The 21,310-nt window shown below is 39.6% G+C and overlaps 3 protein-coding genes across 3 annotated transcripts; 2 read left to right on the top strand and 1 right to left on the bottom strand.

Annotated features, from left to right (window-relative positions):
* Positions 1 to 1,014: 1,014 nt before the first annotated feature.
* On the bottom strand, positions 1,015 to 3,068 carry LOC141595830 (transcription factor MYB36-like). Its single transcript, XM_074415790.1, has 3 exons — positions 2,793 to 3,068; positions 2,200 to 2,329; positions 1,015 to 2,016 (listed from the first exon to the last, which is right to left on the bottom strand). The coding sequence occupies exons 1-3, from the start codon at positions 2,926 to 2,928 to the stop codon at positions 1,248 to 1,250; spliced, it is 1,035 nt and encodes a 344-aa protein (XP_074271891.1). The 5' UTR covers positions 2,929 to 3,068; the 3' UTR covers positions 1,015 to 1,247.
* A 13,303-nt stretch (positions 3,069 to 16,371) lies between these two features.
* On the top strand, positions 16,372 to 16,809 carry LOC141595671 (uncharacterized). Its single transcript, XM_074415637.1, has one exon. It carries the CDS (start codon positions 16,372 to 16,374, stop codon positions 16,807 to 16,809), a length of 438 nt encoding a protein of 145 aa, XP_074271738.1.
* Positions 16,810 to 20,012: 3,203 nt separating this feature from the next.
* LOC141595670 (secreted RxLR effector protein 161-like) lies at positions 20,013 to 20,759 on the top strand. The gene has a single exon (XM_074415636.1). It carries the CDS (start codon positions 20,013 to 20,015, stop codon positions 20,757 to 20,759), a length of 747 nt encoding a protein of 248 aa, XP_074271737.1.
* The last annotated feature ends 551 nt before the right edge of the window (positions 20,760 to 21,310 follow it).

Below are 21,310 nucleotides of genomic sequence, written 5' to 3'. Positions count from 1 at the left end.
TGGAGATCGAAACCTTAATCCATCGATCGTAATGAATCTTCTCACAGGATGAATAGAAGGAGGAGAGATGAGTTTAGGAGAGTTTAAGAAGAGTAGGGTTAAAACAATGTTTAGAACCTAATTGTTGGTGATTTTAGTGAATCACCGGTTTCATTTAAGTATAGTCGAAATTCGTTCAAAGTCAAGTAGGCTTTTTGATAAGTTATAATGCAAATAGAACTTGTGCATTATCATATTTATCCCAAAAGATACCTATTGGAAAGTAACTAATTATTTTCTAGTTTGTGCATGACATCTTGTGTATATATATATCCACAAGTATACATGATGAAATATATAACAATTTATAAACTTTTCGACTTTGAGAGAACAAACAAATTATAAAACTCCATTTGTATTCTCTCGATTATATATATTTACCTAGAACGTGAGGGAATCGATAGTCTTATCCTACGAGAGATTTTGTGCAACTCGAGGCAAATGTAAGGGTCGAAATACTCTTTAAGGAAAACGATTCGTGATTTATTCTATCGTCGTTATCTAAGTTTATCATTTGCCATTGACAGTAGACGGATTGTCAACCACCAAGTATATTTCCAACACTAATTAGGCGAAATATAAACAATCCCCTTAACCACAAACTGAGCCGACGAAAATAAAACTTAGACCGGCTCACTCGGTCAAGTACAAAGGACTCACTCGATCGAGTGGCCAGTACTCGGCCGAGTGCTCAACATACTTGGTCGAGTAACCATAAGTCAGAACAAGGCTTAAACACCAACTCACTCAATCAATCGCACTCGCCCGATTACGACCTTGTATATAAACCGTTGTATTGTAATTAAGTAGTCAAACAATAATATTGAAGTCATCAATATTCACCTTCACATGTTTAGCAGTGTTTATTTTCGTCCCTCTAAGTGCTGAATTGCTAACCAAGCCATAAAGCTAGAATCACATCTTCACTATACATGCAACAGAAAATCGAAATAAACCATGAAAAACTATGCGTAAGAGAATTACAATATTATTACATACAAATTTTAGCTATGCTTACTACGATCACAATATACCTTGCATCTATCAACATCGTCATTCACATTTCACAATATATAAAACTTAACTATACAATCTCCTTCTATAGCTATATAGCAACACGTTATTTCATGATCTCTTACAATATTTCGACCGACGTACACGTACGTACCCTAATAACACCTTAATAATCTTAATAAACTCAAAACTAATTAAGAATAATCTTGATAAACTTGTGTACTACTTTCAGAGTGATCAACAACATTTGAACCATCCCAACAATTAGTAGAGTTGACATTACTTGACCACCAACCGGTCATACCCTCGAATTCATTCACAATTTTATCATTGCCTAGAAGCTTGTTTAAGTCTGTCTGGAAGCTCGACACCCTTTGGATATCCATACACCCTTCATCGGGTGTCACTGTAACACGTGTCGAGTCCACAATACTCGCGAAATTATTGTTATTGTTATTGTTATGAATCATAGCTCCATTTGAGCTATCTGAAGATGGTGATCCACCTAAGCTCGAATTCTCCAACTCCTCAATTTGTCCAATGTAATTGTCATTAGGGTTGTTAATACTTTCAATTGAGGAGTGTAAGAAATTGGGATTTTGATGGTAAAAATCGACAGGATTATTCGTGTCGTATGATGATAAATGTTGTACATGATTGAGAGATTGAAGATTATTTTGGATGAGTTTTTCTTGAATAAGAGGGTGTAACTTAGGCCAAATTGAAGGGTTATTGAAGAAAGAAAAAGAGTTTTGTTGTGCTTGTTGACTGTTTTGAAGCTGCAAATGAAGCTGAAGGCGCTCTAAGGCGGAACTGCTTAGAGGAGCCACCTCTTCCTTGGAGTCGTTCATATCGCCTTGTTGCTTTCTACGGCCTAAAAGCTTCTTCTTAAGCCGTGTGTTCCAGTAATTCTTAATGTCGTTATCTGTTCTTCCTGGTAGTTGCGCTGCTATTATCGACCATCTAAAAGGTCCATCATAAATTCATAATATTAGAGCATGCTTTAATTTACAATCATTATTTTGTGTAAGGTCATACAAATTATAAAATTTTTTTTTTTTTTTTTTTAAATGAAGATTCTAGTCCAAGGAGAAGGGACAAGTAACAAATGAACGAGAATATTAATTAGTATAGAAAAAATGTTACCTGCTCCCAATACTAATGTAGAGATTGAGAATAATGTTGTCTTCCTCATCTGTGAAACCACCATGCTTAATATTTGGTCTTAAGTAGTTGAGCCACCTTAGCCTACAACTCTTTCCACATCTTTTAAGCCCTAAACATTTCACATCAAAATTAATTTTAATTTTTCCAAAAATAACTTTAAATTTTTGACGTACAATTAGCGTAGTTTTATCAAAGAAATTAAATCTATTAGATCAACTATTACTCTATCTGTCTCAATCATTTACTGACATTTGTTCAAAAGTCCACTCGTAATGAAAATAGAACGTTAAAAACAAATGGATGAGACAGATTGAGTAAATCGTAACAGATAAAACGCAAGAAAAATATAAATTATGGCTTTAATTTTGAAAATTAATTTAATTTTTTCCAAAAATAACTTTACATTTTTAACAAACCTATTAGATCAACGACTAATACTCTATCTGTCTCAGCCATTTCTTGATATTTGTTTAAAGTTTCACCAAATGAAAAGGGAGCGTATTCACGTTAAAAATAAATGGATGAGACAGGTAGAGTATATCGTAACAAAACTTGATACGACTTAAACATACCTATTTTTTGAGGAAGTGCAATCCAATTATTACCAGTACCATATTTGTCAATGTAAGCCTTGAGCTTAGCATCTTCTTCAGGAGACCAAGGTCCTTTCTTCACATTAGCTTTATCACAACATGGAGCTCTTCCCATCTTTTCTTATTTATTTATTTTTCTCAAAATTAAATTAGGTTGAAAGTTGATGCCCTTTGACTTCACCTCCTTAATCAATTTATTTCTTCCTTTTTTAGGTTGTTTTTGTTGATTGATGTAACTTGAAGTTGTTGAGAAATGAAGAAAAAATGGAAGAGGAAGACCTTGTTTTATAGGTTGAATTTTTAGGTTATAAATTAGTAAATTAAAAAAAAAATCAAAAACATATCTCACCTTCTCCCTATCTCTTCATGATTCAAACCCTATATATATTTTTTTATTCAAACCCTAGGGTTTATAGTATAAATTATAATACTATCTTAGCTTCTTTTTTGTGTCTAATCTTTGAAATTTTTGGATTAGTTAGCAAGAATACAATAAAGATAAGGTGACGTACAAAACTACCCTACTAAAAAATACTCCCTCTATTTTTCTATATACGACTTTCTCACACTTCGAGACACATACTTCTCTCTTCAATATCTCTTAAATTATATGATTAAATATAGTGATATGTATACTCATATGAAAGAATTTTTCACAAGGAATTTAATGGTATAATTTTTATAATTTTTTACCAAATATATTTTTGTAAATATTAAAGTCAAAGGTTCACCTCGAAAAAAGCAAAACGTCATATATTAAAAAATGGAGGGAGTATTATTGAATTAATTAGTTTGTTAATTCGTACTTCCTTCATTCCGGTCATTTGTTAACTATTCATTTCGGCACAAAAACCAACAAAATGAGAAAAAAATGAGAAAAAAAGCTCTCTCTCATGTGAGTTACCTACATCACATATCCATTTATCCACTTGTGTTACTCCTTAAAATGAAAATAAATAACAATTGACCGACTAGGACAGAAGGAGTACTATTTTTAAATTGTTTTGTCTTAAAACTTTCTTTGTTGCCTTAAAAAATTGCATGCTTTTTTTTAGCTTTTGAGTTGTTTATTTGTAGCCAGCAAGAGAACTCGTATATATTTCCTATTAAATTTGATGACCTTAAGCAAAACTTGACATGCATGTTTTCAACTTTTTGACATTATTTTAGCTGGCTACAATAGTCTTGCTATTTGTATTATTGCATGAACTAATTAGATGATTTTCAGACAGAATAAACCACATTCACAACAGCTCCAATAATCAACCTCAGGGACCAAGAGTCCAATTAGATATCAAACACAATTTCTTCTCTAATATAAAATTTGTGAAATTTGAAACTTGCGTTGGAATTATTCTTGTCAATTCTTCCAAAGAACGGTGACCATAATATGTAAATATATCATTCTTTCTAGGATAATTTGTGTTTTTTTTTGTATATAAATCATACTCTTAATGAAAAATTGAATACTAACTCAAATGAAACTCCGTGTGAGATTATCTTGTTTTTTTAAAGATATGGAAATATAGTGTGTTTTACATTTCAGAAACATGGCTTCGTGAGTTCGTGAGCCATACTCGTATACTACAACATTGAATATAACATAATACAGTAAAACATAAAAATACAACTTTATTTCTAGTAATGAACTACAAATATAATGGTGAGAGAACTTCGTTGTGTTGGTGTGATGCCAAGTAAAGCCAAAGGTTTTTGGTTTTTTGGTTCATACACTCTCCCACATCGGTGAGGAGATATGTATGTCTTGTGTTTATATTAACTTTGGTCCAATGGTGGGTAAGAGATTGGACCAAGGAGGTTTTTGTGGTGATTGTTGGGCTTGTGGGTTTGGGTCCAAACACACGCGCGCTGCATTGGGGCAGCGCGGCCCGGGTTCGGGACGGTGTAGGGCACCGGGCCGAAGGCCCTCTGTTATCTTATCTTTTTTTGGGCCTGGCTTGTGTGTGTTTTTGGAGTCCTGTAACGGATCTCAGTCAAACAAAATCTCTGTGATTAAGGATATTTATGCTCCTTAATTCCCGTTTGACTGTCATTAAGGGGATTTATTGTCTCCTTTATTTCCTCCGTTCGACCCTCCGTTTTTGCCTGTAACAGCTCTATTTTCGACTATAAATAGAGCTGTTCTCTCATCACTTTAGACACACAATTCTCATATCTCTCTTATCTCTCTCAAATATGATATTCATCTGTTTCTGAGTAATTTCTGGGTTCGTTTCTGTTTGTTCCAAGGCTCTCATACACGAGTGGTTGTGTACGGGTGTCGCAGTGTTAACCTTGGGAATTACCTGGCGTGAGACGATTACCACCACGGTCGTGCCGATATAGTTTTCAAGTCAGTGGCCTCCATACCACGCACCGCATCGCGGCGGCCTGGCCGGTTCGGATGGGTAGAGCACAAGGGCCAAAGGCCCTCTCGTTATCTTATCTTTTTTTGGGCCTGGCTTGTGTGTGTTTTTGGAGTCCTGTAACGGATCTCAGTCAAACAAAATCTCTGTGATTAAGGATATTTATGCTCCTTAATTCCCGTTTGACTGTCATTAAGGGGATTTATTGTCTCCTTTATTTCCTCCGTTCGACCCTCCGTTTTTGCACATGTAATGACTCTATTTTCGAGTATAAATAGATTTGTTCTCTCATCACTTTAGACACACAATTCTCATATCTCTCTTATCTCTCTCAAATATGATATTCATCATTTTTCGAGTAATTTCGGGTTCGTTTCGTTTGTTCCAAGGCTCTCATACACGAGTGGTTGTGTACGGGTGTCGCAGTGTTAACCTTGGGGAATTATCGGCGTGAGACGATTACCACCACGGTCGTGCCGATATAGTTTTCAAGTCAGTGGCCTCCATACCACGGCGCCGCATCGGCGGCGCGGCCCGGTTCGGGATCTGGGTAGAGCACGGGCCGAAGGCCCCTCGTTATCTTATCTTTTTTGGGCCTGGCTTGTGTGTGTTTTTGGAGTCCCGTAACGGATCTCGGTCAAACAAAATCTCTCGTGGTTAAGGATATTTATGCTCCTTAATTCCCGTGATTGTCATTAAGGGGATTTATTATCTCCTTTATTTCCTCCGTTCGACCCTCCGTTTTTGCACGTAATGTGACTCTATTTTCGACTATAAATAGAGCCATGTTCTCTCATCACTTTAGACACACAATTCTCATATCTCTCTTATCTCTCTCAAATATGATATTCATCATTTCGAGTAATTTCGGGTTCGTTTTGTTTGTTCCAAGGCTCTCATACACGAGTGGTTGTGTACGGGTGTCGCAGTGTTAACCTTGGGGAATTATCGGCGTGAGACGATTACCACCACGGTCGTGCCGATATAGTTTTCAAGTCAGTGGCCTCCATACCACGGCGCTGCATCGGGGCAGCGCGGCCCGGGTTCGGGACTGGGTAGAGCACCGGGCCGAAGGCCCCTCGTTATCTTATCTTTTTTGGGCACGGCTTGTATGTGTTTTTGGAGTCCCGTAACGGATCTCGTCAAACAAAATCTCTCGTGATTAAGGATATTTATGCTCCTTAATTCCCGTTTGATGTCATTAAGGGGATTTATTGTCTCCTTTATTTCCTCCGTTCGACCCTCCGTTTTTGCCCGTAATGACTCTATTTTCGACTATAAATAGAGTGTTTCTCTCATCACTTTAGACACACAATTCTCATATCTCTCTTATCTCTCTCAAATATGATATTCATCTTTTCGAGTAATTTCGGGTTCGTTTCGTTTGTTCCAAGGCTCTCATACACGAGTGGTTGTGTACGGGTGTCGCAGTGTTAACCTTGGGGAATTACCGGCGTGAGACGATTACCACCACGGTCGTGCCGATATAGTTTTCAAGTCAGTGGCCTCCATACCACGGCGCTGCATCGGGGCAGCGCGGCCCGGGTTCGGGACTGGGTAAAGCACCGGGCCGAAGGCCCTCTGTTATCTTATCTTTTTTTGGGCCTGGCTTGTGTGTGTTTTTGGAGTCCTGTAACGGATCTCGTCAAACAAAATCTCGTGATTAAGGATATTTATGCTCCTTAATTCCCGTTTGATTTGTCATTAAGGGGATTTATTGTCTCCTTTATTTCCTCCGTTCGACCCTCCGTTTTTTTGTAATGTGACTCTATTTTCGACTATAAATAGAGCTGTTCTCTCATCACTTTAGACACACAATTCTCATATCTCTATTATCTCTCTCAAATATGATATTCATCTGTTTCTGAGTAATTTCTGGGTTCGTTTCTGTTTGTTCCAAGGCTCTCATACACGAGTGGTTGTGTACGAGTGTCGCAGTGTTAACCTTGGGGAATTACCGGCGTGAGACGATTACCACCACGGTCGTGCCGATATAGTTTTCAAGTCAGTGGCCTCCATACCACGGCGCTGCATCGGGCAGCGCGGCCCGGGTTCGGGACTGGGTAGAGCACCGGGCCGAAGGCCCTCTCGTTATCTTATCTTTTTTGGGCCTGGCTTGTGTGTGTTTTTGGAGTCCTGTAACGGATCTCAGTCAAACAAAATCTCTGTGATTAAGGATATTTATGCTCCTTAATTCCCGTTTGACTGTCATTAAGGGGATTTATTGTCTCCTTTATTTCCTCCGTTTGACCCTCCGTTTTTGCCTGTAACAGCTCTATTTTCGACTATAAATAGAGCTGTTCTCTCATCACTTTAGACACACAATTCTCATATCTCTCTTATCTCTCTCAAATATGATATTCATCTGTTTCTGAGTAATTTCTGGGTTCGTTTCTGTTTGTTCCAAGGCTCTCATACACGAGTGGTTGTGTACGGGTGTCGCAGTGTTAACCTTGGGGAATTACCGGCGTGAGACGATTACCACCACGGTCGTGCCGATATAGTTTTCAAGTCAGTGGCCTCCATACCACGGCGCTGCATCGGGGCAGCGCGGCCCGGGTTCGGGACTGGGTAGAGCACCGGGCCGAAGGCCCTCTGTTATCTTATCTTTTTTTGGGCCTGGCTTGTGTGTGTTTTTGGAGTCCTGTAACGGATCTCAGTCAAACAAAATCTCTGTGATTAAGGATATTTATGCTCCTTAATTCCCGTTTGACTGTCATTAAGGGGATTTATTGTCTCCTTTATTTCCTCCGTTTGACCCTCCGTTTTTGCCTGTAACAGCTCTATTTTCGACTATAAATAGAGTCGTTTCTCTCATCACTTTAGACACACAATTCTCATATCTCTATTATCTCTCTCAAATATGATATTCATCTGTTTCTGAGTAATTTCTGGGTTCGTTTCTGTTTGTTCCAAGGCTCTCATACACGAGTGGTTGTGTACGGGTGTCGCAGTGTTAACCTTGGGGAATTACCGGTGTGAGACGATTACCACCACGGTCGTGCCGATATAGTTTTCAAGTCAGTGGCCTCCATACCACGGCGCTGCATCGGGGCAGCGCGGCCTGGGTTCGGGACTGGGTAGAGCACCGGGCCGAAGGCCCTCTGTTATCTTATCTTTTTTTGGGCCTGGCTTGTGTGTGTTTTTGGAGTCCTGTAACGGATCTCAGTCAAACAAAATCTCTGTGATTAAGGATATTTATGCTCCTTAATTCCCGTTTGACTGTCATTAAGGGGATTTATTGTCTCCTTTATTTCCTCCGTTTGACCCTCCGTTTTTGCCTATAACAGCTCTATTTTCGACTATAAATAGAGCTGTTCTCTCATCACTTTAGACACACAATTCTCATATCTCTCTTATCTCTCTCAAATATGATATTCATCTGTTTCTGAGTAATTTCTGGGTTCGTTTCTGTTTGTTCCAAGGCTCTCATACACGAGTGGTTGTGTACGGGTGTCGCAGTGTTAACCTTGGGGAATTACCGGCGTGAGACGATTACCACCACGGTCGTGCCGATATAGTTTTCAAGTCAGTGGCCTCCATACCACGGCGCGCATCGGGCGGCGCGGCCCGGTTCGGGGATCGGGTAGAGCACCGGGCCGAAGGCCCCTCGTTATCTTATCTTTTTTGGGCCTGGCTTGTGTGTGTTTTTGGAGTCCCGTAACGGATCTCGTCAAACAAAATCTCTGTGATTAAGGATATTTATGCTCCTTAATTCCCGTTTTGATCGTCATTAAGGGGATTTATTGTCTCCTTTATTTCCTCCGTTTGACCCTCCGTTTTTGCCATGTAATGACTCTATTTTCGACTATAAATAGAATTTGTTCTCTCATCACTTTAGACACACAATTCTCATATCTCTCTTATCTCTCTCAAATATGATATTCATCTCTTTTCGAGTAATTTCGGGTTCGTTTCTGTTTGTTCCAAGGCTCTCATACACGAGTGGTTGTGTACGGGTGTCGCAGTGTTAACCTTGGGGAATTACCGGCGTGAGACGATTACCACCACGGTCGTGCCGATATAGTTTTCAAGTCAGTGGCCTCCATACCACGGCGCTGCATCGGGGCAGCGCGGCCCGGGTTCGGGACTGGGTAGAGCACCGGGCCGAAGGCCCCTCGTTATCTTATCTTTTTTGGGCCTCGGCTTGTGTGTGTTTTTGGAGTCCCGTAACGGATCTCGGTCAAACAAAATCTCTGTGATTAAGGATATTTATGCTCCTTAATTCCCGTTTTGTTGTCATTAAGGGGATTTATTGTCTCCTTTATTTCCTCCGTTTGACCCTCCGTTTTTGCTCGTAATGACTCTATTTTCGACTATAAATAGAGTTTGTTCTCTCATCACTTTAGACACACAATTCTCATATCTCTATTATCTCTCTCAAATATGATATTCATCTGTTTCTGAGTAATTTCTGGGTTCGTTTCTGTTTGTTCCAAGGCTCTCATACACGAGTGGTTGTGTACGGGTGTCGCAGTGTTAACCTTGGGGAATTACCGGTGTGAGACGATTACCACCACGGTCGTGCCGATATAGTTTTCAAGTCGTGGCTCCATACCACGGCGCTGCATCGGGGCAGCGCGGCCTGGGTTCGGGACTGGGTAGAGCACCGGGCCGAAGGCCCTCTGTTATCTTATCTTTTTTTGGGCCTGGCTTGTGTGTGTTTTTGGAGTCCTGTAACGGATCTCAGTCAAACAAAATCTCTGTGATTAAGGATATTTATGCTCCTTAATTCCCGTTTGACTGTCATTAAGGGGATTTATTGTCTCCTTTATTTCCTCCGTTTGACCCTCCGTTTTTGCCTGTAACAGCTCTATTTTCGACTATAAATAGAGCTGTTCTCTCATCACTTTAGACACACAATTCTCATATCTCTCTTATCTCTCTCAAATATGATATTCATCTGTTTCTGAGTAATTTCTGGGTTCGTTTCTGTTTGTTCCAAGGCTCTCATACACGAGTGGTTGTGTACGGGTGTCGCAGTGTTAACCTTGGGGAATTACCGGCGTGAGACGATTACCACCACGGTCGTGCCGATATAGTTTTCAAGTCAGTGGCCTCCATACCACGGCGCTGCAATTCCGTTCTCGATAAGTCTATTTCTGTCTCTTGTTTCGTTAAAGTTTTTGTCTGTTATCCATTGTTACGAATTATCTTTCCAACAATTTGAAAACTATATTATTTGTCGTAACAATGGCTGCCGTCTCAAACAAAATTCTGTCTGAATTGTCGAAATTGGAACCCTTAGACGGTATGAACTACAAAAGATGGTCTCAGAAATTGCTTATGTATTTTGAACAATTAGAAATCGACTATGTTTTATTTTTTCGACCCTCCCTCTGTTATTCGCTCGCTAGTGTAGAATCTACCCCACCTTCGTCTCATTCTTTGTTAAGTCGAATGAGGAGACTATTAAGAAACATGATAAGGATAACAAAACTGTTAAGTTCCATCTCCTTACTCATATGTCGAATACCCTCTTTGATTTATTTTCGGTCCATAAATCTGCTAAGACTATATGGGAATTGTTAGAGAAAAAATATGGGGCTGACGATGCGGGTAAGAAAAAATATGTTGTCGGGCAGTGGCTTGGGTTTCAAATGGTAGATGACAAACCAATTATGGAGCAAGTTCATGTTTATGAGAACTTGTGTGCTGATGTCACTAATGAGGGAATGAAACTAGATGAAATTTTCTTGGCTAATGTTTTGCTAGAAAAGTTTCCCCCTTCCTGAAATGAGTATAAGAACCATTTGAAACATAAGAAGAAAGATTTGTCCCTTCAAGAGCTAGTAGGCCACATGAGGACTGAAGAAGCTAATCGTCTGAAAGATAAGTCAGCCCAATTGTCTCTTACTATTGTCAAAGCCAATCTTGTTGAAAGCGGCGGGTCTTCAAAGGAAGATAGGTTCAAGGGTAAGGGAAAGGCTAAAGCTGGTCGTGGTCACCCAAGGGTCGAGAATGCCAAGAAAGCTGGTCAAGGGAAGTTCACCAAACTCGCCTCAAAGATCCGTAAACCAAACCTGGTTTGCTATGTTTGTGGGAAAACGGGTCACAAAGCTTATCAATGTCCTCAAAAGAAAGTTCTGCTTTGAAGCTAATGTTCTTGAAAAAAGGATGATATTATTCTTCTTTGTAGTGGTTGAGGCTAATCTGGTTGCAAATGCTAGTGATTGGATTCGGATACGGGAGCTTCAAGGCATCTTTGTGCTAACAAGGATCTCTTTCTTTGAATTTGAAGATGTTCTTTGATGGTCAATGTGTCTACATGGGTAACTCTTCTTCTGCTTTTATCACCGGCAAAGGCAAGATCTTTCTCAAACTAACCTCAGGGAAAACTCTTGCTTTAAATAATGTTTTGTATGTTCCTACTTTGCGTCGAAACCTCGTGTCTGGTGCCTTGCTAAACAAAGCTGGTTGAAACTTGTTTTTGAGGCTGACAAGGTTGTAATGTCGCGCAATGGGGATTTTGTGGGCAAGGGTTATCTCTGTGGAGGTTTATTTGTTTTGAATGTTGATTCTCCTATCATTAATAATAATGCTTCTACTTCGCTTATATTCTTTGAGTCTATTGATGTTTGGCATGGTAGATTAGGTCATGTGAATATTGATTCGATTAAAAGGCTCAAATCTATGTCGCTTATTTCTTCGTTATCTTCAGAAACTCATGAGAAGTGACCTAGTTGTGTCGAGGCCAAATTTGCTAAGAAAACTAGTAGACCTGTTACAACTAGACAAACGAGTCTTCTTGAGTTAATTCACACCGACTTAGCTGACTTCAAAAACACCATGAGCAGAGGTGGTAAACATTATTATGTCACTTTTATTGATGATTTTTCTAGATATACCAAAGTATATTTGCTTAGAAATAAAAGTGAAGCTGAGGACATGTTTATAAAGTTCAAAACTGAGGTAGAAAATCAGCTTGATAGGAAGATTAAAAGAGTCAGGTCCGATCGCGGAGGAGAGTATGGCTCTGGTTATTTAGTAGATTTTTGTGAGAAAAATGGTTTAATACATGAAAAGAGCCCACCATACTTACCTCAATCGAATGGTGTAACTGAACGTAAAAATAGAACTTTGAAAGAAATGATGAATGCTATGCTTTTAAGTTCGCCTTTCGATGATATGTGGGGGAAGCGGTGCTTTGCTTGTCATATTCTTAACAGGGTACCTCATAAGAAACTAGACAAGACACCCTATGAGATGTGGAAAGGTTATGCTCCTAACTTAAGTTACCTTAAGGTGTGGGGGTGTTTGGCTAAAGTAGGCTTACCTAGCTTTAGGAGGCCAACCATTGGACCTAAGACTTATGACTGCGTTTTCATTGGTTATGCTCAAAACAGTTCTGCTTATAGGTTCATGTCTTTAAGTGACAGGTCTATATCCGAGGCTAGAGATCTTTGAGTTTTTTGAGCAGGTATTTCCTTTGAAGAAGGAAACGGTATCACTACCCGATGCCCCTGTTGTTTCTCTCTGTGCTCGTTAACCTTATCGTGAGTTCTATGCATGCGAGCACTAGTACTTCTGGGGATCATGCAGTTGAACCAAGAAGGAGCAAAAGGCCCAGAATTGAAAAGAGCTACGGGAGTGATTTCGTCAGAACTGACGCTATCAGACTTCACTTATCTGAAATCGCAGGTGATATTTGTGCTTTTGATGAGCTTGTTTCTGCTTTTTTAATAGAAGATGATCCAAAAACATATGATGAGGCCATGAGATCTATAGATGTTGTTTTTTGGAAAGAAGCTATTAAAAATGAACTAGATTCTATTGTTTCTAATCAGACTTGGGAGTTAACTGATTTGCCTAAAGGTAGTAAACCCATTAGTAGCAAATGGATCTTTAAAAAGAAAATGAGACCTGATGGAACAATAGAAAGGTTCAAGGCCAGACTTGTGATGAGGGGGTTTACACAAAAGAAAGATATTGACTATTTTGATACTTACTCACCTGTGACTAAAATTTCCACCATTAGAACTCTTGTTGCTTTGGCTGCTATTCATGATCTTGTAGTACATCAAATGGATGTAAAAACTGCTTTTTTGAATGGTGACCTAAATGAAGAGATCTATATGTTGCAACCCGAGGGTTTTGTGGTAAAGGGTCAAGAGAGTAAGGTGTAAACCGAGAAAATCACTATATGGTCTCGAAACAAGTACCTAAACAAAGTGGTATGAGAAATTTCACAACACTTTGACTGACGATGGCTATATAACTAACAATTCTGATTCGTGTGTCTATTCTAAAATGTTTGGATCAGATTGTGTGATTATATGCTTATATGTTGATGACATGTTAATTCTTGGTAATAATTTATCTGTTGTAAATAAAACCAAACAATTTTTGTCATCACGGTTTGAGATGAAAGACTTAGGAGAAGCTGATGTTATCCTTGGAGTTAGAGTTGTGAAAACCCCAAGTGGTATATCCCTTAGTCAATCACATTATGTTGAAAAAGTGTTGAAGAAATTTAACAGTTTTGATGTTACACCTGCTAGAACTCCTTATGATGCTAGTATATCTTTGTGTAAGAACTTGGGTGATAGTGTCTCACAAGAAGAATATGCTAGAATTATAGGAAGTGTGATGTTCCTCATGAACTGTACTCGACCAGACATTGCTTATGCTGTTAGTAGACTGAGTCGATATACACATAACCCCAGTGCCGAGCATTGGAATGCACTTCGTCGTTTACTTAAATACCTGAAAGGAACAATTGATTTGTGTTTGCATTATGGTAAATTTCCTGCTGTGTTAGAAGGATATTGTGATGCAAATTGGGTTGCAGATAATGATGAAATTCATTCCACTAGTGGTTATGTGTTCACTTTGGGTGGAGGAGCTATATCGTGGAAGTCTGCAAAACAGACTTGTATAGCAAGCTCTACCATGGAATCTGAGTTCATTGCTCTTGAGTTGGCAGGTCAAGAAGCAGATTGGTTGAGGAACTTACTAGCAGACATGCCCATGTGGGGAGGACAGGTTGCACCAGTCTCCTTACTCTGTGATAGTAAAGCAGCTATTAGTGTTGCTAAGAATAATGTCTATAATAGTAAGAGACGACATATTCGAATCAGGCACGGTGTGGTAAAACAACTTCTGAAAAATGGAGTAATTGCTTTGGACTATGTGAAGTCCGAACGTAATCTTGTCGATCCCTTTACTAAGGGGTTAACAAGGAGAGTAGTCCTTGACATGTCGAGGGGAATGGGGCTTAAGTCCTTAAATCAAGTTTGAATGTGATACTTGATGGATTCTATAGCTCATTCCTATGGCATTTGATATCCATAGCCAATTTTGGTGGTGCTTTGAGACGCACTTGATGGATTGTGTTTTTATATGAGGTTGGACTTTGTGTCCTTAATAGCTCTTATGAGAAGTGCTACTGAGAAGCACTTGAGCTACCTTTGGGGGTGTGATGGTTCAGCCACCATCTATGTAAGAATATAAAAATTCTCACTAGAGCACTCACCTAAACCAGGATAAACGCATGGCTTTAAAAGCGTTGCACTTGAAATCGCGGAACAAAACAGTCTTTGAAGGTATGATATGTGTTGTGGGGGAATCAATGACCGAAGACCGACAAGGAATTCAAATCGAAAGATATTCTCTTGTTGAAAGTAAGTTGTTGCCTCATTTCACTAATACGTCAATTCAAGTCGAAAGACATTGAACGTTTAAGTATACAGTCCTTCCTTACCCAGAAATTTCTCTTTAGCTTTTCCTTATCATCAGTGGGGGATTGTTGGTGTGATGCCAAGTAAAGCCAAAGGTTTTTGGTTTTTTGGTTCATACACTCTCCCACATCGGTGAGGAGATATGTATGTCTTGTGTTTATATTAACTTTGGTCCAATGGTGGGTAAGAGATTGGACCAAGGAGGCTTTTGTGGTGATTGTTGGGCTTGTGGGTTTGGGTCCAAACACACACGCGCGCGCGCTGGCCCGGCCCGGCTCGGGCTCGGGTTTTGGTAGAGCACCGGGCCAAAGGCCCTCTGTTATCTTATCTTTTTTTGGGCCTTGCTTGTGTGTGTTTTTGGAGTCCTGTAACGAATCTCAGTCAAACAAAATCTCTGTGATTAAGGATATTTATTCTCCTTAATTCCCATTTGACTGTCATTAAGGGGATTTATTGTCTCCTTTATTTCCTCCGTTTGACCCTCCGTTTTTGCCTGTAACAGCTCTATTTTCGACTATAAATAGAGCTGTTCTCTCATCATTTTAGACACACAATTCTCATATCTCTCTTATCTCTCTCAAATATGATATTCATCTGTTTCTGAGTAATTTTTGGGTTCGTTTCTGTTTGTTCCAAGGCTCTCATACACGAGTGGTTGTGTACGGGGTGTCGCAGTGTTAACCTTGGGGAACTATCGGCGTGAGACGATTACCACCACGGTCGTGCCGATATAGTTTTCAAGTCAGTGGCCTCTATACCACGGCGCTGCAATTCCGTTCTCGATAAGTCTATTTCTGTCTCTTGTTTCGTTAAAGTTTCTGTCTGTTATCCATTGTTACGAATTATCTTTCCAACACGTTGGGTGTCAGTGGATTACGGTAGAATGGGCACGAGAATCATCATTCATGGTATCAAAAAGACTAACGACTCCTAGGAATAGATACAAGTGAAATAGATTATCCATATTCCATTGCATAGGAGCTTGCATTGGTCTGTTCGAGTTGATTCAAGACAAATATGTCACTTATTAAGTGTCGAATTCAGACGAATATGTCGATTAACTTGCTTTTGGGCTTCACTTATCTTTACACGGATCTCATGTTATATAGGATGGTTTCACACGAGATGTTATACTTGTCATGAGTCCTCCAAGCAATAGATACAAGTGAAATACATTATTGTAAGAAGAATATCTCATTGATATTATTCTTGATATTATTCTGATCTTGCATATTATTTGGTGTATATAATCCTATGTAGTTTAGGTAATGTATATGTTAGCTTAGGCAATAAGATAATAGGGTAAAGCTTATGAAATCTTAGGAGAGTTGTATATATGTAATAGGATTGTTCCCTTGCTTTGAGATGAATAATAATAATATCGTTTCCTTCATCAATTAAACTTTCACATGGTATCGTGAGCAGTTGAAAGATCCGGAAAAAAAAAAAAAAAAAAAAAACGAAAACACATAAATTCTCAAAACGAAGATTCAAAGCAAAGTCGACTACAACATGCCTGGTAGTGACGACAAATTAAAAGGAGGAATGAAGGGAAGTCCAAAGACGATCCCTATGACATCGCCTCTTTATCTTCATCCTTCGGATAACCCGAGTTTGAATGTCACACAAATTATCTTTGATGGTAATAATTATGATATGTGGGCAGAGGCTGTGAAAAAGGGACTTGATGCGAAAAACAAACTGGCATTCATCGAAGGGAAGGTCAAGAAGCCGGAGAGTGATGAAGAGGAGGACAGTATCGAGTTGGTGGCGTGGCGCCAGTGTAACGCGATGCTAAGAGCATGGCTTCGGAATGTAATAGACCCAAAGTTACATCCGAATATTACTTTTTCTCAATCCATCGAAGACATTTGGAACGAGCTGCGTGAAAGGTACTCAGTGGGAAACGCTCCTAGGGTTCATCAGTTAAAGGGTGAATTGAATGAATGAAAGCAAGGACGGGATTCCGTGGTTGAGTACTACACGCGTCTGAAGATGATTTGGGACGAACTGGCGAATTACAGTAAGATCAAAAACTGTACTTGCGGAGCAGCGGCCTCAATTACAAAGGAACGCGAGGAATAAAAGGTACATCAATTTTTAATGGGATTAGATACAAAATTATATGGAAATATAAGGTCTAACTTGTTGATGGAGGACTCGATAACCACATTACCTCGTGCCTATGCCTTGGTCTTGAGGGAAGAACGCCACACCTCAGTCACCAAAGTGAAAGAGGAGCGTGAAGAAGCCGCGATGGCAGTCAAGAATTATGAAGGAACAGGTAGAGGTTTCACGGCAAAAACAAAGTTAGAGGAAAAAGATGCGCTACCCCAATGCACTCACTGTAAAAAATACTATCACACCGAGGAATACTGCTATGACAAGCATGGATACGAGGTGGTGAAAGCACGTGAGAAGGGACGTGGAAGAAGAGGAGGCCGTGGTACAGGAAATCGAGGTAGAGGCAGAGGTCGTGGACAAGGCAACTATCACGCTAATGCCGTAGGCAGCTCCTTGGGAACGAAAGAAGGAGAGTCAGCAAAGCAAAATATACCTTTCACCAGTGAAGAAATCGAAAGGCTAAAAAGCTTGTTGATGGCAAGTCCTAATGGTAATGAGAAGTTGCAAGGTATGAAATTAACTATTAATGTTGAATGGTTGATAGACAGCGGAGCATCCCACCATATGACAGGGAGACGCGATCTTCTAGAAAATGTTTGGAATGAGGACCCATCGACTGTAAGCCTACCCGACGGGAGATAAGTTCAGGCCAACGTCCATGGGACAATTCGATTAAGCAAGAATTTTGTTTTGAAAGATGTTCTATTTGTGATCTCATATCTGTCCAACAATTGTTCTGTGAAAATAATTGCGTAATAATTTTTTATCCCGACTATTGTGAAATGGAGGATCGGAATACGAGGATGGAGATTGCACGGGGTGAGCATCAACAAGGGGTATACTATTATCGGCCAAGCAAACTCGAGGTGACGGCTCATATACCGGAGTAACCAAGGAAGGAAGGTTATGGCACAAGAGGCTAGGACATCCTTCTAAGGGAATTTTTAATTGTTTTTCGGATTTAGTCGGGTGCAATTTAAATTGGACTTCAGATGAGGTTTGTGACTCGTGTTGTAGGGCAAAACAAGCTCGTAATTCTTTTAAAATCAATAATAAAAGGTGTGACACTTTATTTGGTTTAATACATTATGATATTTGGGAAAAATATCGGGTAGCTAATTTGACCCGTGCGCATTATTTTTTGACCATAGTCGATGACCACAGTCGGGGAGTATGGGTGTACTTAATGAAAGAAAAAAGTAAGGCCACTGACTTGATGAAATCCTTTTGCCAAATGGTCAAGACCCAATTCGAAACTTGTGTCAAAATAATTCAGAGTGATAATGGGACGGAATTGTTGTCTGGACCGATGCAACATTATTGTCAAGAAAATGGAATTTTGTTTCAAACTATCAATACCGATACACCACAAAAAAATGGACGGGTCGAGAGAAAACGCCGTCATATACTTGAAAAAGCGAGGGCATTGCGGTTTCAAGGCGGATTACCTATCCAATTTTGGGGTGAATGTATATTGACCGCAGCGTATTTGATCAATAGAACACCCACGCCTTTGCTAAATGGGAAAACACCGTATGAAATTTTTTATCATAAATTACCAAACCACGAAAATTTGAGGGTCTTAGGTTGCCTTTGTTATGTTCACGATAAGGACAAACCACAAGACAAATTCGGGGAACGGGGAAAACGATGCATTTTTATCGGTTATCCTTATAGCAAAAAGGGGTGGAAGGTGTATGATTTACGAGTTTTTGTGTCACGAGATATCATTTTTTACGAGCACACTTACCCTTATTTGGTGACGGAAAATGAAATGACCTCACAACAGCGGGACATCAGTGCATTAAGAGGTAATCCGGGTGTCCCAAATATTTTTGATATTGATGATGAGGTACCCACGTAGCAAGGGGGAGCAATGATCAGGTTGAGCAGCACCACGAGCCAAGTACAGAGACAGGCAACATCAATGAAAATAATGAAAATGCCATTGAATATACACCAAATGAAAATGAGGTGACAAATAACAATGAGGTGCACGATAATGAATTGAAAATTAATGAAGAAGTCAGGGAGGAGCAAAGAAATGATACAGCTCATGAAGAACGATTTGGCAGAGGAGCTCGCGAGAAGTTTGAGCCGATATGGAAAAAGGATTATTATTGCAAATCAACAAGAATAATTTACCCTACTGTCGATGCTCATCACACACAAACGAAATCCTCGGAATCAGGTACGCGTTATCCATTAGTTAATTATGTTGTTACCAATTGTTTCTCACAATCTCACAAGGCATTCATAGCAAAACTCGATGAGAACCGAGAGCCTACTTTTTATCATGAAGCTGCACGAGACCTCTTGTGGCGAGAAGCGATGCGAAAGGAAATAGACGCACTGGAGAAAAATGGAACGTGGAAAATTGTTACGTTACCAGAAGGCAAGAAACCTATTGGATGTAAATGGGTATACAAAATTAAATACCAAGCAAATGGAACAGTGGAGCGATATAAGGCGAGACTTGTAGCGCAAGGTTTTACTCAAGTAGAAGGGGTAGATTTTCATGAAACTTATGCGCCGATAACGAAAATGACTAGTGTACGATGTATGCTAGCGGTTGCAGTTATCAAGGGTTGGTTTATTGAGCAATTGGACGTAAATAATGCGTTCCTTCATGGAGACCTCGATGATGAAGTATACATGAAAATTCCACAGGGATTCGAAAAGAAAGGGGAAGCCAAAGTGTGCAGATTGTTGAAATTAATTTATGGACTCAAACAGGCATCGCGAAATTGGTTCGCTAAGTTAACTGTGTTGGTAAAAAATTATGGGTTTGTTCAATCATTGGCCGATTATTCATTGTTCACATTTAATCAGAATGGGGAATTCATTGGAGTATTGGTATATGTAGACGATATGATAGTGGTTGGTAATGATAAGCATGCTTGTGCGCATTTCAAGGCATTTCTCGACAACAATTTTGGCATTAAAGACTTGGGACGACTCAAGTATTTCCTCGGAATCGAGGTGGCACACAGAGTGAATGGATTTTCCTCAATCAGAGGAAATATGCCATGAGTATTGTTTTGGAAACTGGCATGGCAGGGGCAAAGACCGTCTACACACCCATTCCCCAACGACACAATTTAGCTCTGGCGAAGGGATACGTGTTAAAAGATGTTATGAAATACCGTAGATTAGTGGGACGCTTGGTGTACTTGACTATAACTAAACCCGACCTTGTTTATGCAGTCCATATCCTATCTCAATTCGTGAATGAACCGCGTAAAGAACATTGGGACGCGGCCTTGCGTGTGGTTCGCTATATTAAACGAAATCCCAGTAAAGGGATTACATTGAGCAAGAAAGCAAGTCTACAAGTTCAAGGTTATTGTGATTCCGACTATGCTAATTGTCCACTAACTAGGAGGCCGTTAAGTGGCTACTTTGTTTCGCTAGGTGGGTCACCAATATCATGGCGGGCGAAAAAGCAAATGACCGTTGCAAAATCCACAGCCGAGGCCGAATATCGAGCCATGGCCGCAGTTACTAGTGAATTGTTATGGATAAAATCCTTCCTTGCGTCATTGGGAGTTTTTCATGAGAAACCTATGCACTTGTATTACGATAATCAAGCGGCTCTACACATAGCCAAGAATCCAGTTTTTCATGATCGAACGAAGCATATTGAGATTGATTTCCACTTCGTTCGTCAACATTTGGTTTCGAATAGCATCAATACCTTTCATCCTCGCAACAAAGAACAGATTGCAGACCTTTTTACTAAGGCTCTTGGAGGCGAGTCCTTCGACCATTTGTAGTTCAAGTTGGGACTTGGTTTACCAAGTGCTCCAACTTGAGGGGGAGTGTAAGAATAATATCTCATTGATATTATTCTGATCTTGCATATTATTTGGTGTATATAATCCTATGTAGTTTAGGCAATGTATATGTTAGCTTAGGCAATAAGATAATAGGGTAAATCTTATGAAAGCTTAGGAGAGTTGTATATATGTAATAGGATTGTTCTCTTGCTTTGAGATGAATAACAATAATATCGTTCCCTTCATCAATTAAACTTTCACAATTATCCATTGCTTAGGAGCTTATAATGCTCGTACGAAATTCTTCTATATCTCAAACTAGAATCATTTGCTTCAACATACTCTTCAAACTGGAATCATTTGCTTCAACATACTCCCTGTATCCCCGTCATTTATTGTCCTATTCAATTTTTGGGTTTTTCAGTCAATTGTTATGCTTTCTATTTTAAGAATGAACTTGATGAGTAATTCGATCATTCATACTAAATTTGACCAACTTATCATTTAGTAATTGGCCCCCCTCTTCTTTCTTTCGTCTTTGTACTAAA

This window comes from Silene latifolia, chromosome 8, assembly GCF_048544455.1.
Source record: "Silene latifolia isolate original U9 population chromosome 8, ASM4854445v1, whole genome shotgun sequence".
In the NCBI taxonomy this organism is placed as follows: domain Eukaryota; kingdom Viridiplantae; phylum Streptophyta; class Magnoliopsida; order Caryophyllales; family Caryophyllaceae; genus Silene; species Silene latifolia.
Note: the sequence above shows the minus strand (reverse complement) of the source record. Positions and strands in the feature narration are given on the sequence as shown.

Coding starts and splice junctions, on each gene's coding strand:
- LOC141595670 (XM_074415636.1), top strand. CDS start 20,013: ATGAGTATTGTTTTGGAAACTGGCATGGCAGGGGCAAAGACCGTCTAC.
- LOC141595671 (XM_074415637.1), top strand. CDS start 16,372: ATGCCTGGTAGTGACGACAAATTAAAAGGAGGAATGAAGGGAAGTCCA.
- LOC141595830 (XM_074415790.1), bottom strand. CDS start 2,928: ATGGGAAGAGCTCCATGTTGTGATAAAGCTAATGTGAAGAAAGGACCT. Junction 2,330..2,792: donor TGCACTTCCTCAAAAAATAG/GTATGTTTAAGT, acceptor TGAAATGTTTAG/GGCTTAAAAGATGTGGAAAG. Junction 2,017..2,199: donor TACATTAGTATTGGGAGCAG/GTAACATTTTTT, acceptor TGGACCTTTTAG/ATGGTCGATAATAGCAGCGC.